We start from the raw sequence: 14,856 nt of genomic DNA on the forward strand, positions 1-14,856 counted from the left end.
GGAAAGAGTAGGTGTGTCCAAACTTTTGACTGGTACTGTATATGTTTGACTATGGAGAACCAAAATGGCGGCGCAGTGGCTTCAAAACAGCGCCCCCTGTCAGTCATCTAGGGTTAATACATACAATTGGTTGTGGTTGGAGGGAGCCTTTCGGTCATAAATCGTTAGTACTAAAGATTCTGCACTCCTCCTTATCACACGCGCACACAAAAATCATTCCTTCCTCCCTCGCCCTGTAAGTGTATACTCGTCAGACGTCATGATACGTCATCAGAAGTGTCCACCTCATTTGAGGGCTGAGGGGATAGGGTGTGTCTTTTAATTGTTTGGACCGCTCTCACACAGAACTCCCCGATCGTTTTTTCCATCATGGCTCCATCTGCAGACAGGCTGGGATACTGGGGGCGGCCAACCTCAACGCTAGATTGGTGTGAGGATAATTATGTCGTCTCTTTCTACATCGCAGAATTCTGTAAGTACAGCTGGCACCATGCGTATTGCAAAACTAGTAATAGAAAACAAAAATTCATGCAATAAATACGGCTGTGGATCAGTGCGGAAAGCTGTGTCAGAAATAGCGTAAACATTATGCCGGTGGTGCCATTCCCGTACGCTCGCGCCAGAAGGCTAGATCATGCCTCTTATCTCTACATTTAAATACAGCTTTGACGTTTTATACCGGTAAGGTAGAAGTTACCATTAGTGTCGTCGCCTCGACCGTGCTTCTTGCCTATGGCGATGCCAGACCCGCTAATGAGTCACAACTTCACTTGCACCTGCAGCAGCACCGCGCTCTTTCAAGTAGGCCTAACTGTTTATAAGTATGCTACTGTTAAGGGCTATCTATACGGCACATTAAAAGTCGCTAGTTTGGCGCTTTGCGCATGTGTACAGTGAAATGCGCCACAAGATAGCTTCAGCTTCATTCTGGGACAGTATACAGACTCTTTCGGCAGGTACCCTAGTGGTTAGAGCGTTGGGCCAGTAACCGAAAGGTTGCTGGATCGAATCCCAGAGCTGACAAAGTAAAAATCTGTCGTTCTAAGCAAGGCAGTTAACCCACTGTTCCGGGGCGCTGAAGATGTGGATGTCGATAATGGCAGTCCCCCGCACCTCTCTGATTCAGAGGGTTGGGTTAAATGCGAAGACACATTTCATTTGAATGCGTTCAGTTGCAAACCTCACCAGCTGCGCGCACATGCTATTCAATAATTTCACCCCAATGATCTATATAAACCCTGGATATGCGTTGGCCAATCAGAGGCTTTGAAGCCACCGGTTGGCCATATTGGCATTCCCCAGAAGGAGCAGTCCTCCATACAGTCCCTTCAGAAAGTATTTACACTAGTTAGTGGTGCGCCTGAGGGTCAGCTTTATGTTCACCTGCACCCACCAGCAATTGCTAACAACCCATCCACAAGCTGACCACAACCCTCTAAAATGTAAAATGCTCTGTAGGCTAGAAAGATGGTGGAACCATTTTTTTTACTTGGGGATGCAGTATTTATTGTTGTCTGATTAGGATATGTTTCTGCTTTCATTTCTGATATTTCTGATATTTTTGGTAGGCTAATTGTTAGTCAATAATGAGATACATGCAGCTTCTCTTCTGTGATGTATATGTTGACCTAGAAGACTAAATAAATCCTTGCTCACCAAATTAATATCTTAAATTAATAGAATGAATGAATGCTTCAATCTAGTTGACAGTTTTCCATGTCATCTTTCACAGAGCAAAGGTGTTACGGACGGTGGAGAAAATGCAATAGTCTAACAACAAAGGGAAATATTTCCTGTGCAAAATTTCCAAATTACGTCAGTTTGACTGGTTGTAAGCAAATAGAAAGCTGTGAAAACGACCCAACATCTTTCTGATAAGATTTCAGTTTGGCTTGGATACATATGTAGTTGAAATACTATCAGCTTTGTTGCTGATAAAGATAGATACCATCTGTAGAGGTGCTAACTGAGCATTCACATTCTCTCAAGATGCTGAAAGAAATAAATCATATTTCTCCACTCATGTTCCCAAGTAAACATTTTGCCTAGATTTGGTGTATAATTGTACTGCAAGAAATACTTAATTCTGCAGGAGTTAATATTAAGGCTAGTGAGTGGTTAAAGACCAGATTTCAGTTTCCATTTAACCCATCTGAACAGTAGGCTACAGTTCCCTATCTTGTGACTGTCGAGTTTGTATAGCCATCACAATTATCACACATCCTCTTTTACCACTTCACCAAATCTTTCCCAAACATTACTTTTCTGGCCCTCTTTTATTTTCAACTCTTCAGCTTTTCTCTTATTGAATTAAACTCTGACATTTTCCCTTTTGCCTCTGTGGATTGACGTAAACTCTTTCTGCCCGTTCCCAAAAACATTTGGCGATAGGCGTGTGGACTATTTGGCCTGCATACAGTTTGACACTAAACCTTAGGCTTACGCACTAATGCCAGATAGCCTAAAATAATGAAAGCAAAACCTCAATGTAGCCTATAGATATAAATTGCACAAGAAATATACATTTATGGATTTTTTAAAGTACTGTTTTCTCTTTATTCAACCTGCCCGCCACACACCCACCCTTCATCCAAACAATATTGAATGACCCTAAACCCGTCAGCCCTGCGGATATAACTGGGGGGACTGCGGGTTATGAGTCAACCCACGTATCACTAATTCACACCCCTAGACTTTTTGTTACAGTCTGAATTTAAAATTGATTCAATTAGGGGTTTTGTCACTGGCCTACACACAATAATCCACAATGTCAAAGTAGAATGATGTTTTTTGATTTTTTCTACAAATGCAAAAAAAATGAAAAGCTGAAATGTCTTGAGTCAATAAGTATTCAACCCCTTTGTTATGTCATGCTTAAATATGTTCAAGAGTAAAAATGTGCTTAACAAGCCACATAATAAGTTGTATGGACACAATAACAGTGTTTAACATCATTTTTGACTGACTACCTCATGTCTGTACCCCACACATACAAGTATCTGTAAGGTCCCTCAGTCGAGCAGTGAATTTCAAACACAGATTCAACCACAAAGACCAGGGAGGTTTTCCAATGCCTCTCAAAGAAGGGCACCTATTGGTAGATGTGGGAAAATGAAAAAGCAGACATTGAATATCCCTTTGTGCATGGTGAAGGTTGGATGGTGTATCAATACACCCAGTCACTACAAAGATACTGGCGTCCTTCCTAACACAGTCGCCAGAGAGGAAGGAAACTGCTCAGGGATTTTCCCATGAGGCCAATGGTGACTTTAAAACAGTTGGTGTTTAATGGCTGTGATAGGAAAAACATGTGGATGGATAAACAACATTGTAGTTACTCCACAATACTAACCTCATTGTGTGGCATGTGCTATATCTCAAAACCTCAGCAGAGCTTAACAGTAGTAGCGCTGCTTGCAGCATCGAGGGAGGTCAGAATACATTAAACAGGAGATTCTCCTCACTTTTGCTTAAAGTTAAACTAATAAAAATGTTAAACAGGAAAGTTCTTGGCATTTTACTGACTAATGTTAAACATAAATATTGTGCAACAGACATTCCTTAGTCTTGTACATATATTTCTAAGAATATGATTTCAAGAATCCTTTACTTTTGTATCCAGCAGCTAAGCAAGCAACACATTCAGTACAGCAGTGTAGCAATGTTAACTGAACAAAGAACTGAGTTAGCCCTCAGAGCTCTTGCCTCTTGCATATAAGCCCCAACTTGAAACAACATTCTAATCATTAGCATCGTTGATCATTGATCATCAACCATCACTTGGTGTTGTGAAATCTTCAAATTAAATATGTTACCTTTATTTAACCAGGCAAGTCAATTAAGAACCAATTGTTATTTACAATGATGGCAAAAGGAAAAATGCCTTCTGTGGGGACGGAGGCTGAGATAAAAAAAAACTATGGAAGACAACACAGACAACACAGACAGAAGACACTGGCAACAGCACAAATACAACAGCAAGCAAACAGTGGATGTGGTATGTGTGAATTAAAACAACATGCTTCTTACATAAGTAACTAGTGACATCTAGAAACAACTACATGTCTTCACAACCTGTTCATCTATTTGTCCTTTGACCTCGTCCAGGGACACCAGGTCCTGTAGTTTTAGGTTGGCTTGGAGGTATTCCAAGACCAGGGGGCTGAGAAATTAAAGGACCATGCTTTTATGCGTTTTCCTTTCGACAGAAGACAGCATAGATAAAATGGCAGTTTTCCTAAAATGGCCTTATAAATAAAAACTAATTTCACCAGTCTGAATCTTACTGATTTTATAAATTGGACCTGCTTACAGAATGTAAACCCTATTCTTTCTCTAGTTTTCCATCTGCTAAGAGACACACTATTACAAATTCTATCAGACATCAAATGATTGTGGTTGTTGTTTGCTATCATACACTACATGTTGTCTTGTCTTCCTCTGACAGTTGCTCTGTTTGTTATCTTGTTGTACAGGGAACACTGTCAGCAACCTGATTATGATCCTGCCTCCCATCTACGGTGCCATCCAGACGTATAAAGACGGCCTAGAGTTCCGCTACGTCTACTCTTTTCTGGGACTGGCAGGTAGGTGCTCCATACACATCAGGAATTATTAGTATGATTTACAAAAAATGTATAATACAAATGAAGAGTTTATTTCCTAAATGCTATCTATATCCACCAATTTTTCCATTTGTGTTTTTTCAGCAGAAATCGTTGCTTATGGGTACCTTCATGTGTGTGTAAAATATTACTGATATCTGATTTTTATTTAATACATTTTAGATATGTATTTTTATTTTTACGCTATACATTATATCCATTGTTTAGCTGGAATGGAATGCTCGATCCTGAGTATACAAAACATTAAGAACACCTGCTCTTTCCATGATATAGACTGACCAGGTGAAAGCTATGATCCCTTATTGATGTCACTTATTAAATCCATGTCAATCAGTGTAGATGAAGGGGAGGAGACAGGTTGAAGAATGATTTTTAAACCTTGAGACAACTGAGACATGGATTGTGTATGTGTGCCATTCAGAGTGTGAATGGGCAAGACAAAAAAATGCAAGTGCCTTTGAATGGGATCTTTGAATGGGATATGGTAGTAGGTGTCAGATGCACCGGTTTGTATCAAGAACTGCAACGCTGCTGGGTTTGAAACGCTCAAAAGTTTCCCGTGTCTATCAAGAATGGTCCACCACCCAATGAACATCCAGCCAACTTGACACAACTGGGGGAAGCGTTTGAGTCAACATGGGCCAGCAGCCCTATGGAATGCTTTCGACACCTTGTGGAGTCAATGCCCTGACGAATTTAGGCAGTTCTGAGGGCAAACATATACAGTACCAGTCAAAAGTTTGGAAACATACTCATTCCAGGGTTTTTCTATATTTTTACTATTTTCTACATTGCAGAATACTAGTGAAGACCTTAACTATGAAATAAAACATATGGAATCATGTAGTAACCAAAAAAGTGTTAAACAAAAATATATTTGAGATTCTTCAAAGCCACCCTTTGCCTTGACAGCTTTGCACACTCTTGACATTTTCTCAACCAGCTTCATGAGGTAGTCACCTGGAATCCATTTCAATTAACAGGTGTGCGTTGTTAAAAGTTAAATGGTGGAAAGTCTTTCCTTAATGCGTTTGAGCCAATCAGTTGTGTTGTGACAAGTTTGGGTGGTATACAAAAGATAGCCCTATTTGGTAAAATAGTCCATATTATGGCAAGAACAGCTCAAATAAGCAAAGAGAAATGACAGTCCATCATTACTTTAAGACATGAAGGTCAGTCAATACAGAACATTTCAAGAACTTCAAGTGCAGTCGCAAAAACCATCAAGCGCTATTATGAAACTGGCTCATGAGGACCGCCACAGGAAAGGAAGACCCAGAGTTAGCTCTGCTGCAGAGGATAAGTTCATTAGCGTTAACTGCACCTCGGATTGCAGCCCAAATAAATTCTTCAGAGTTTAAGTAACAGACACATCTCAACATCAACTGTTCAGAGGAGACTGCGTGAGAGAGACATCTCCCTCAACGTCAACAAAACGAAAGAGCTGATCGGGGACTACATGAGACAGCAGAGAGAACACGCCTCCATCCACATCGATGGAGCTGCAGTGGAGTGGGTCAAAAGCTTCAAGTTCTTCCGCGTGCACATCACTGAGGACCTAAAATAGTCCCTCCACACCAACAGAGTGGTGAAGAAAGCACAACAGCAGGGCTCTACGCTGACCTTTTTTACAAGGAGCATGCGTGTGCCTAAGTTGGAAAATGTAGGCGCACACAAAGAAATGGAGGATTTCAATTAAAAATACGAGGTAATAAAGCTAGAATCCTTCATTCTTCTAGGGGCACTGGTGCGCCTAAATAAAAATTCCAGTTCGCACAGAAAAATATTTAGGCCATTTGCGAGTAATATGGTCGCCCTGTAGAGCCCTGAACAGAGCCTTTTCGACCTCAGGAGGCTGAAGAAATTCATCTTGGCCCCTAAGACCCTCACAAATGTCTACAGATTCACCTTCGAGAGCATTCGGTCTGACTGTATTACTGCCTGGTACGGCAACTGCACTGTTCGCAACCGCAAGGCTCTCCAGAGGGTGGTGCGGTCAGCCCAACGCATCACCGGGGGCACACTGCCTGTCCTCCAGGACATCTACAGCACCCGGTGTCACAGGAAGGCCAAGATGATCAAGGACCTCAGCCACCCGTGCCACGGCCTATTCACCCCTCTACCAGGCAGAGACAGTACAGGTGCATCAAAGCTGGGACCGAGAGACTGATAGAAGCTGTTTATCTCCAGGCCATCACACTGTTAAACAGTCATCACGAGTCAGCCTCCGCCTGGTAACCTGCCCTGAACCTTACACTGTCACTAGTTGGTTACCACCTGATACTCTACCCTGCACCATAGACTTGCTGCCCTATGTACCTAGAGTCATTGAACACGGGTCATACTATTTTACCCACTGGGTATACCAAACATAAGGAACACCTTCCTAATATTGAGTTGCACCTCCCCTTTTTTCCCTCAGAACAACCTCAATTTGTCGGGGCATGGACTCTACAAGGTGTCCACAGGGATGCTGGCCAATGTTGACTCCACTGCTTCCCACAGTTGGCTGGATGTCCTTTGGGTGATGGACCATTCTTGATACCAACGGGAAACTGTTGAGCGTGAAAAACCCAGCAGCGTTGCAGTTCTTGACACAAACCTGTGCGCCCTGCACCTACTACCATACCCCATTAAAAGGCACATAAATGTTTTGTCTTGCCCATTCACCCTCTGAATGGCACACATACACAATCCATGTCTCAGTTATCTCAAGGCTTAAAAATCATTCTTCAACCTGTCTCCTCCCCTTCATCTACAATGATTGAAGTGGATTTAACAAGTGACATAGATAAGGGATGATAGCTTTCACCTGGATTCACCTGGTCGATCTGTCATGGAAAGAGCAGGTGTTCTTAATTTTTTGTATACTAAGTGTACAGTATGTATATACTGTATTCTAGTCATGGCTCATCTTATATAACTACTGTTGTGTACACATTTTCTATTCATATACTGTCTATACATTCCATTTATTTTATATATTGCTCGCTCTGATATTTCTTAATATTATTTTTCTTAATTTTTGATTGTGTGTATTGTTATTGTATTGCTAGATATTAATGTACTGTTGGTGCTAGAAATATAAGCATTTCGCGGCACCTGCGATTAAAATCTGCAAATCTGTGTAAGCGACCAATAAATGTTTATTTGATTTACTTGTACATTAAGCTGCCTCATGCTCCAGAAACAGGAGATAGGCTCCTGCTCCTATGAGCCGTTCCGACTCGTACAAGCCAAGGCTACTTACAGAACTTACTCCTACTTCATAGTATTTTAAAAGAACATCATCAAGATGCCTTCCTGTTTATTTGAGTGAATGGTTTGAATGTCTGTGCTTCCTGCTGTTTGTTTGATGTGATCTCATCTTCTTCTGTTCCAGCTGTTGGCATTGGTTCCTGGTGCTTCCATATGACGCTGCAATATGAGATGCAGGTGAGCTGACTTTTAGTATCTAAAAATAAATTGTGATTCGTCAGCACACTGTATGCATCCACCATTGAAGAGTTCTGTTCTCATAATCACATGGACCTTTTCAGCTGTTAAGGACATAAAAAATGATACCTCATCATTTCCTGAAAAATGCACATGTAGTTCGGTCAGACACTAGCGTAAACAGAAAACAATAGTCCTGTCTTGGCTCGTGCCGACCATCCCATTATACATCACTCTCTGTCTCTGCTGTCTGACTCCCCACAGTTGCTGGATGAGCTGCCAATGATCTACAGCACCTGTGTCTTTGTCTACTGTCTGTAAGTACCCGACATAATGGATTTACGTTCTTCAGCTTTCACAGTGCCAATGCCATTGAGCAGCCCAGGTCAAAAGCTCACTGAAAGTAATTTGAAGGCAATATAAAATGTAATGTGATCAATGAAAAGTGAATCCAACCCTCCAATTGATCCACCCTAAGAAAGCACATATTGTGTCTCTCGTGGTTGTAGATGTCATGTAACTAAGCTGATGTCAATGGATTCAGCGGCACTTAGATTTCCTCCATTTTAACTGGGGCATCTTTCATCATCTTGCTCTCCATCCTTCTCAAAAGCCTTACTGTATACAGTATGTCTATAATTACAAATGTGTTTCATGAGAGGAATGATAATTGAATTCATGTTTTGTTACAGATATGAATGCTTCAAGCAAGAAAACACTCTGAGTTTATTTCCTATCACATTGTTATTGTTCTTCAGTGTCTCAGTCAGTGTGGTGAGTGTCTCATAAATCCCACAGTCAGGTCAAAAATGATTGGTGCCCTTGATAAAAATTATATTATTCTAATATATTTGCTCAGACAAATAAATAAATATACACACACACACCACTACAGATGTAGGATCTTAATTTGATCACTATTTTATTGCTGAGAATTTTCGTGCACAGCAGGAAATGCAAACGTGTAGTGGATTCAAGGTTTAAAAAGGCTTCTAAAGTTTGTAATTTCCACTTTAAAATGGCAGACTTGATATGCCCTAATGAAAAATGTATCAACCCCAACAACATTTTTTCATTAGTTATAATCCACATAATAATTCACATTTCCTGTTGATGCAGGATTATTTTCCTGCTGTAGCAAACTGGTTTATATTTAAAATCCTACATCTATACCACTATTAGGGCAACGATTAAGTTTAAAACTTTCCTGCTATTGGACGCAAGTGTCTCTTGTCCCCACGTACAGTAAGGAAGATGGTTTGGGAGGCAAAGGGCCAAAGTTGGAGAATTACAGAATTTTTGACCAAGTGACCAAGTTTACGCCACCTCCATGCTCTCTGGAAGGGTTGGTTGCCAGAAAAAATACTTTATTGAGAGCGAACAACAAATGTAAACACCTGGAGTTTGCTAAAATGCATTGGCACTTGGATTGGAACTGGTGTTGTGGTCAAATAACATGAAAAGAGAGCTCTTTGGCCACGCACACCAGTGGTGGGTTTGGCATCGAAAGAAAGATCCATATGCAGATTTATTTTAGAATTTTATTTTTTGCTTGTTGAACAAAATCTTTCTCTGAGCAATTGTATTAGTATAATAGAATAAAAAAAAATGTGCATACAATATAGCTCAGTATTTGTATTATTTCTATTATAAAGTATTTTTTTCCTCTTCTTTACCAAGGGTGCCAATAATTTTGGACCTGACTAACTGTCCATTTTCATTCCATTACTGTATGTCAATAATTAATGTCACTATCTGCATTCTCTTTTTTCTATTTTGTTCCCAGGTGTATTTACAATGGAAAGAGCCAGTATTTCACCAGGTGAGAGAGTACATTTGCACTCTTCAGTGAGCATGCTCTTTGTTTGGTATTAGATTTCACTGTTTCATTAGTAAATATTGCCCCTGGCTAAAAGTGGAAACAGCCAGACATGAGGTCCTGTTAGATTGCTATTGTGGCATGTCACTTCAGATGTCTCTGTGCAGTTTTATTCAGCAATACAATATATTTCAGCGTTGTCACTTGTCGTACAACATGTCATACACCACCTTTTTGACTATCGCTTAGTCTAATCTTACATGCCCAGGTTACACTTATATAAACTCCTCTCTAGCATACCACCACAATAGCCAGTGTTGCTGTGGATATTGAGAGTCTAGAGAAGTGTCTGTGTTGCTCGACAACAACAGAAACAAAGTGACAAAGCAGCCTTTGTTTACACTTCAAAGCCCTCTCTGCTTAGCCTACTAAACCCCACTGCTCCATGGTGGCTGTCAACATCGTCGTAGGAACTGGACCAAGGCGCAGCGTACGTAGCGTTCCACATCTTTATTATAAAGTGAAACTTCAGCAAATACAAAAAACAATAAAGGAACAAACGAAACGTGACGTTCTGGAGTGCTCACAGTCAACTACACACAAACAAAACAAGATCCCACAAAACACAGTGGGGAAATGGCTGCCTAAATATGACCCCCAATCAGAGACAACGCTAAACAGCTGCCTCTGATTGGGAACCATACCAGGCCAACAAAGAAATACACACACTAGATTACCCACCCTAGTCACACCCCGACCCAACCAAAATAGAGAATAAAAAGGCTCTCTATGGTCAGGGCATGACAGTGGCACACGTTTAGTCATAAACATGCCCTCAACAGTCTGTTTTGGAGAACGTTATATTGTCAGCATATTGTTTCAACTAATTAGTGTTTCACACCAAGCTGATGCATGTAGTTTGATTTGCTACTCATTTAGATACAATACACCAACTGTGACCATTCATTTATACGTCTCATCAACCATCACAAAAGAGCAGTGTTTATTTGAGCATGGATTTAGCACAACCTCATGTTTGAACCTTGTACATGCTGTACTGTAGTGTTATCCTTTTTTAGGGGTTGAGCAGTCTGGTTGAAAACGTGTGCATTATACACCTCATACTTCATTTCACCTTTGTTCTGGTGAAAACACCAGAATTAGGGCTACTGTAAAATATGACACAGATCTGAATTTGGTTGCTTTTCAACACTAAAGATTCTTCTTTTTGTGTCCTTAGGTCATGTATGGTGCACTTGTAGCCTGCTTGGTGATGCGTTCTATCTTCATAGTTACATGGTATGTGGCAATGTGGTAGCATCGTGGCTCAGTAGTTTGGGAAACTAACTGATAACTAAGAGGTCAGCAGTACATTTGTTATCCTTACAAAGTTTGAATTGTATAATAGCCACTCACCATTGGATACTGCTATTATGCAGATATTTGTGGTTCTGGATTACAATGTTTTCAGAAACCACAGTACGAAGTAGGGCAGAGGAGGCTGGTGGGAGGAGCTGTAGGAGGACAAGCTCATTGTAATGGCTGGAATAGAATAGATAGAACGGAGTCAAACGTGGTTTCCATATGTTTGATGCATTTGATACCGTTCCATTGATTCCATTCCACCCATCACAATGAACCTGTCCTCCCATAGCTCATCCCACCAGCCTCCTCTGAAGTAGGGCTATGTTATAACATTGTTTATACATCTCATCTGACTTTGTCTTTTACCTGCAGGGTGTACCCCTGGCTCAAACCTATGTGTTACTTCTCCCTGAGTGTCTTCCTGCTGGGGTTCCTGTTGTGGAACATTGATAATCTGGCATGTGACTCACTCAGGTAAATATACAAACAATTTGCACACGCTGACATCAGAATATGGACATCCATTTCCCTAGATGTAGGATCTTAATTTGATCATCCTGTTGAAGGAGAACTTTCCTGCAATGCAAAAATGTTTTTAACCTGGCCTGTATTTGAGGTTTAAAAAGACCTCTGAAGTTTCTAAATTCCACTTTAAAATTTCAGACTTGAATATCCTTTAACTTTTTTTTTAATCAATCTCTACAAAAATGTCCGATATTTATAATCCACATAATAATGACTATTTCCTGTTGCTGCAGGATTATTTACCTGTTGTAGCAAACTGTCTAAAATGAAGATTCTCCATTTGTAGACAGAATGAAATGTAAAACTCTCCACCCCACACTCCCCTTTAGATCCACCAGACAGAGACTGCCCCCTGTTGTTGGGGCGGTGACACAGTTCCATGCCTGGTGGCACATCCTCACAGGCCTGGGCTCCTACCTACACATACTCTTCAGGTAAACTATCCACTGAACCGTCTATATTCTATAGGTCTTATAAAGCTTTTACTGTGTTTGTTTGCTCATTGTATTTGTATTTCCCACTAAAATTGATTTATTCAGCTTGAAGAACATAATTAGATTAAGAACAGACTGGTGTCTTGAGTAGGGATATGGTCAGATGATTTCTACAAGAATGTGTTACTGAAAAATGTAATATGTTCTGTTGTCATGTAGCCTGCAGATACGGTCAATCTACCTCAAACACAGAGCAAAAGTAAAGGTCAGTGTGCTCTCATCCTCCCAGTTCTTCAACACATCCCAGTTCTATGCTTGTGTATACAGATGTAGGCTCTACAAGTTTTACTTGCAACAGGGTGATCAAATTAAGACCCCACACCTAGAGAGCGTGAGGTTTTGAGCAGAAGATGACTCTGCTATCTCCCCTCTTCAGTGTGTTGTTGTTAAGTTGTCCTGTACAGTCCAACAATATTTATACTGAACATTCCTCTTGAAGAAGTAGATTATTTATGTTGGGAATAGAAAAGATAATTGAGTATGTGGAGTGTGACATTCAGAATCAGGCATAACTGAAGTTCTATGGTATGGACTGAGGGTTACGATAAGGACATTTTTTGGGATGCAATTTCTATACAATAGCTACCTTCATATACATAACGGCTGCATCCGGGGGTGTATGTATGCCTGCCCACTGTTGGGCAGTAGGTTTGGGAGAGCCTTCCTCCATCCTTCTCTAATACTCATCATACCTGAAGATCATTCAGAATCAGAACTGCCTTCAGGTTATGATACACAAGATACACAAGAGGTTTTTCAAATTAAGATCCTACATCTGTATGGCACCACAATATCAACAATAACCTAACACTTGTCCACAATGTGTTGAATCAGTTTATATGTGGAGTGTGGCCCATGTTGCACATGGAGGCTCAGAAGACAAGCTGAGTGGCTGGGGACCATGAAGGAGGGGGACTACCATACAACAGGGACCTGACCTGCCAGTCTGCCAACTCCCCTTCTGCTGTCTATGGGACACATACTGTACACCCGACTACCAGAGGTCTGGCAGGTCACCCCCCAACCTACCACTCCAGGGACCCTTTTGTTTTGCACTGTGTGGATTTGCCAAGTACAGCATAGCATTGAGAGTTGATATGGAATGATTTTTCTCTTTCATTGATCACAATCGGATTTTCATGGTGATGTTGTAGTGTTTTTGTTTTTAAGTTCTCAAACATTTTGAATGCATTAATGTACATACAGTATAGTATGTCGATGCAGATATGATATGTAACTGCCCTGCCCGAACATTGGTTATGTTTAGACCCGGGAACTGTTTATACTACCCTATTTTTTTCAATATAAATTAGCAGACGCTCTTATCCAGAGAGACTTAAGCCTTCCGCATGCTTTGGTTCGGCTGATGCTTAGCCGAACAAGTGTTCATATACTCCCTTAAAAGACCTTCGCTTGGGCCTCCCGAGTGGTTGTGCCACTAGAGATCCTGTTTCGAGTCCATGCTCTGTCGCTGCTGGCCGCGACCGGGAGACCCATGGGGCGGTGCACAATTGGCCCAGCGTTGTCCCTGTTAGGGGAGGGTTTGGCCGGCCGGGATGTCCTTGTCCCATCACGCTCTAGCGACTTCTGTGGTTGTCCGGGAACATGCACGCTGACACGGTTGCCAGGTGCACAGTGTTTTCTCTGACACATTGGTGCGGCTGGCTTCCGGGTTAAGCAGGCATTGTGTCAAGAAGCAGAGCGCCTTGGCTGGGTCGTGTTTCGGAGGACACACGGCATTCGACCTTCACCTCTCCCGAGTCTGTATTGGAGTTGCAGTGATGGGACAAGACTGTAACTATCAATTGGGGAGAAAAAGGGGGGGGAAAAAATAAAGATCTTTAAAAAAATAAATGCCCTTCGCTTCAAAAGCTTGAAAAAAGCAGCAATACTACTGTTTGTCCATATTGAAACGCCATAGCCAGTATACACTTTCTCAAAAAAGTCCAAAATTAATGATAACTCAAGAAATGTTTCATTCATTTTGACATTTTTTCTGAGGAGATCTTAGTTGCTCAGCTTTATATCTAAGCTGTTTGGTGAAATAATTAGCATGAAAACAATTCATCTCTAGTTGAATGACAGCAAACATGAAGCATTAACAATGACAGCATTGAAGAATCCCTACTGTTGACCAATCACCGACGAAGGACCGTAAATTGGTAACCAAACTTTTGGCTACCGAAAAATGTTTGTGTGCACGAACAGCCCAAAAAAACCTTGCTAAACACCAAAACAAAGAAAAAAGTCATAAAACTGTTTTGGATGGGAAGCATGCAGGCACCTTTACATTTAGTGCATTCATCTTGAGATACCTAGGTCAGACAACTACATATCACAGTCATAGTAAGTACATTTTAAGTACATTTTTCCTGCTAGTAGGAAAACACAAGTGCATAAGCATGAATTAAATGTCTTATTTAAGATACTTTTTGAAGAGGTAGTGTTTCAGACATTTTTGGAAAATTGGCAGGGACTCTGCTGTCCTGACGTTAGGGGGAAGCTTGTTCCATCATTGGGGTGCCAGGACAGAGAACAGTTTTTGACTGGGCTGAGTGGGAGCTGACGCCCCATAGGGGTGGGAGGCCCAAGA

The 14,856-nt window shown here is 41.1% G+C and overlaps 1 protein-coding gene across 1 annotated transcript; it reads left to right on the forward strand.

The window, feature by feature from the left end:
• The first annotated feature begins 34 nt into the window (after positions 1-34).
• LOC115154373 (alkaline ceramidase 3-like) lies at positions 35-13,814 on the forward strand. The gene is made up of 11 exons (XM_029700542.1): positions 35-472; positions 4,476-4,586; positions 8,008-8,060; positions 8,325-8,377; positions 8,753-8,834; positions 9,847-9,882; positions 11,120-11,178; positions 11,617-11,718; positions 12,099-12,203; positions 12,423-12,468; positions 13,098-13,814. The coding sequence occupies exons 1-11, from the start codon at positions 370-372 to the stop codon at positions 13,149-13,151; spliced, it is 804 nt and encodes a 267-aa protein (XP_029556402.1). The 5' UTR covers positions 35-369; the 3' UTR covers positions 13,152-13,814.
• Positions 13,815-14,856: the final 1,042 nt, after the last annotated feature.

The sequence above is a fragment of the Salmo trutta genome, chromosome 19 (genome assembly GCF_901001165.1).
Source record: "Salmo trutta chromosome 19, fSalTru1.1, whole genome shotgun sequence".
Taxonomy (NCBI): Eukaryota; Metazoa; Chordata; class Actinopteri; order Salmoniformes; family Salmonidae; genus Salmo; species Salmo trutta.

Excerpts from the sequence above, each read along its gene's own strand:
- LOC115154373 (XM_029700542.1), top strand. The coding sequence starts at position 370 with ATGGCTCCATCTGCAGACAGGCTGGGATACTGGGGGCGGCCAACCTCA. Across the intron at positions 8,835-9,846 it reads TCAGTGTCTCAGTCAGTGTG|GTGTATTTACAATGGAAAGA; the intron begins GTGAGTGTCTCA and ends TTTTGTTCCCAG. Across the intron at positions 11,179-11,616 it reads TCTATCTTCATAGTTACATG|GGTGTACCCCTGGCTCAAAC; the intron begins GTATGTGGCAAT and ends TTTTACCTGCAG.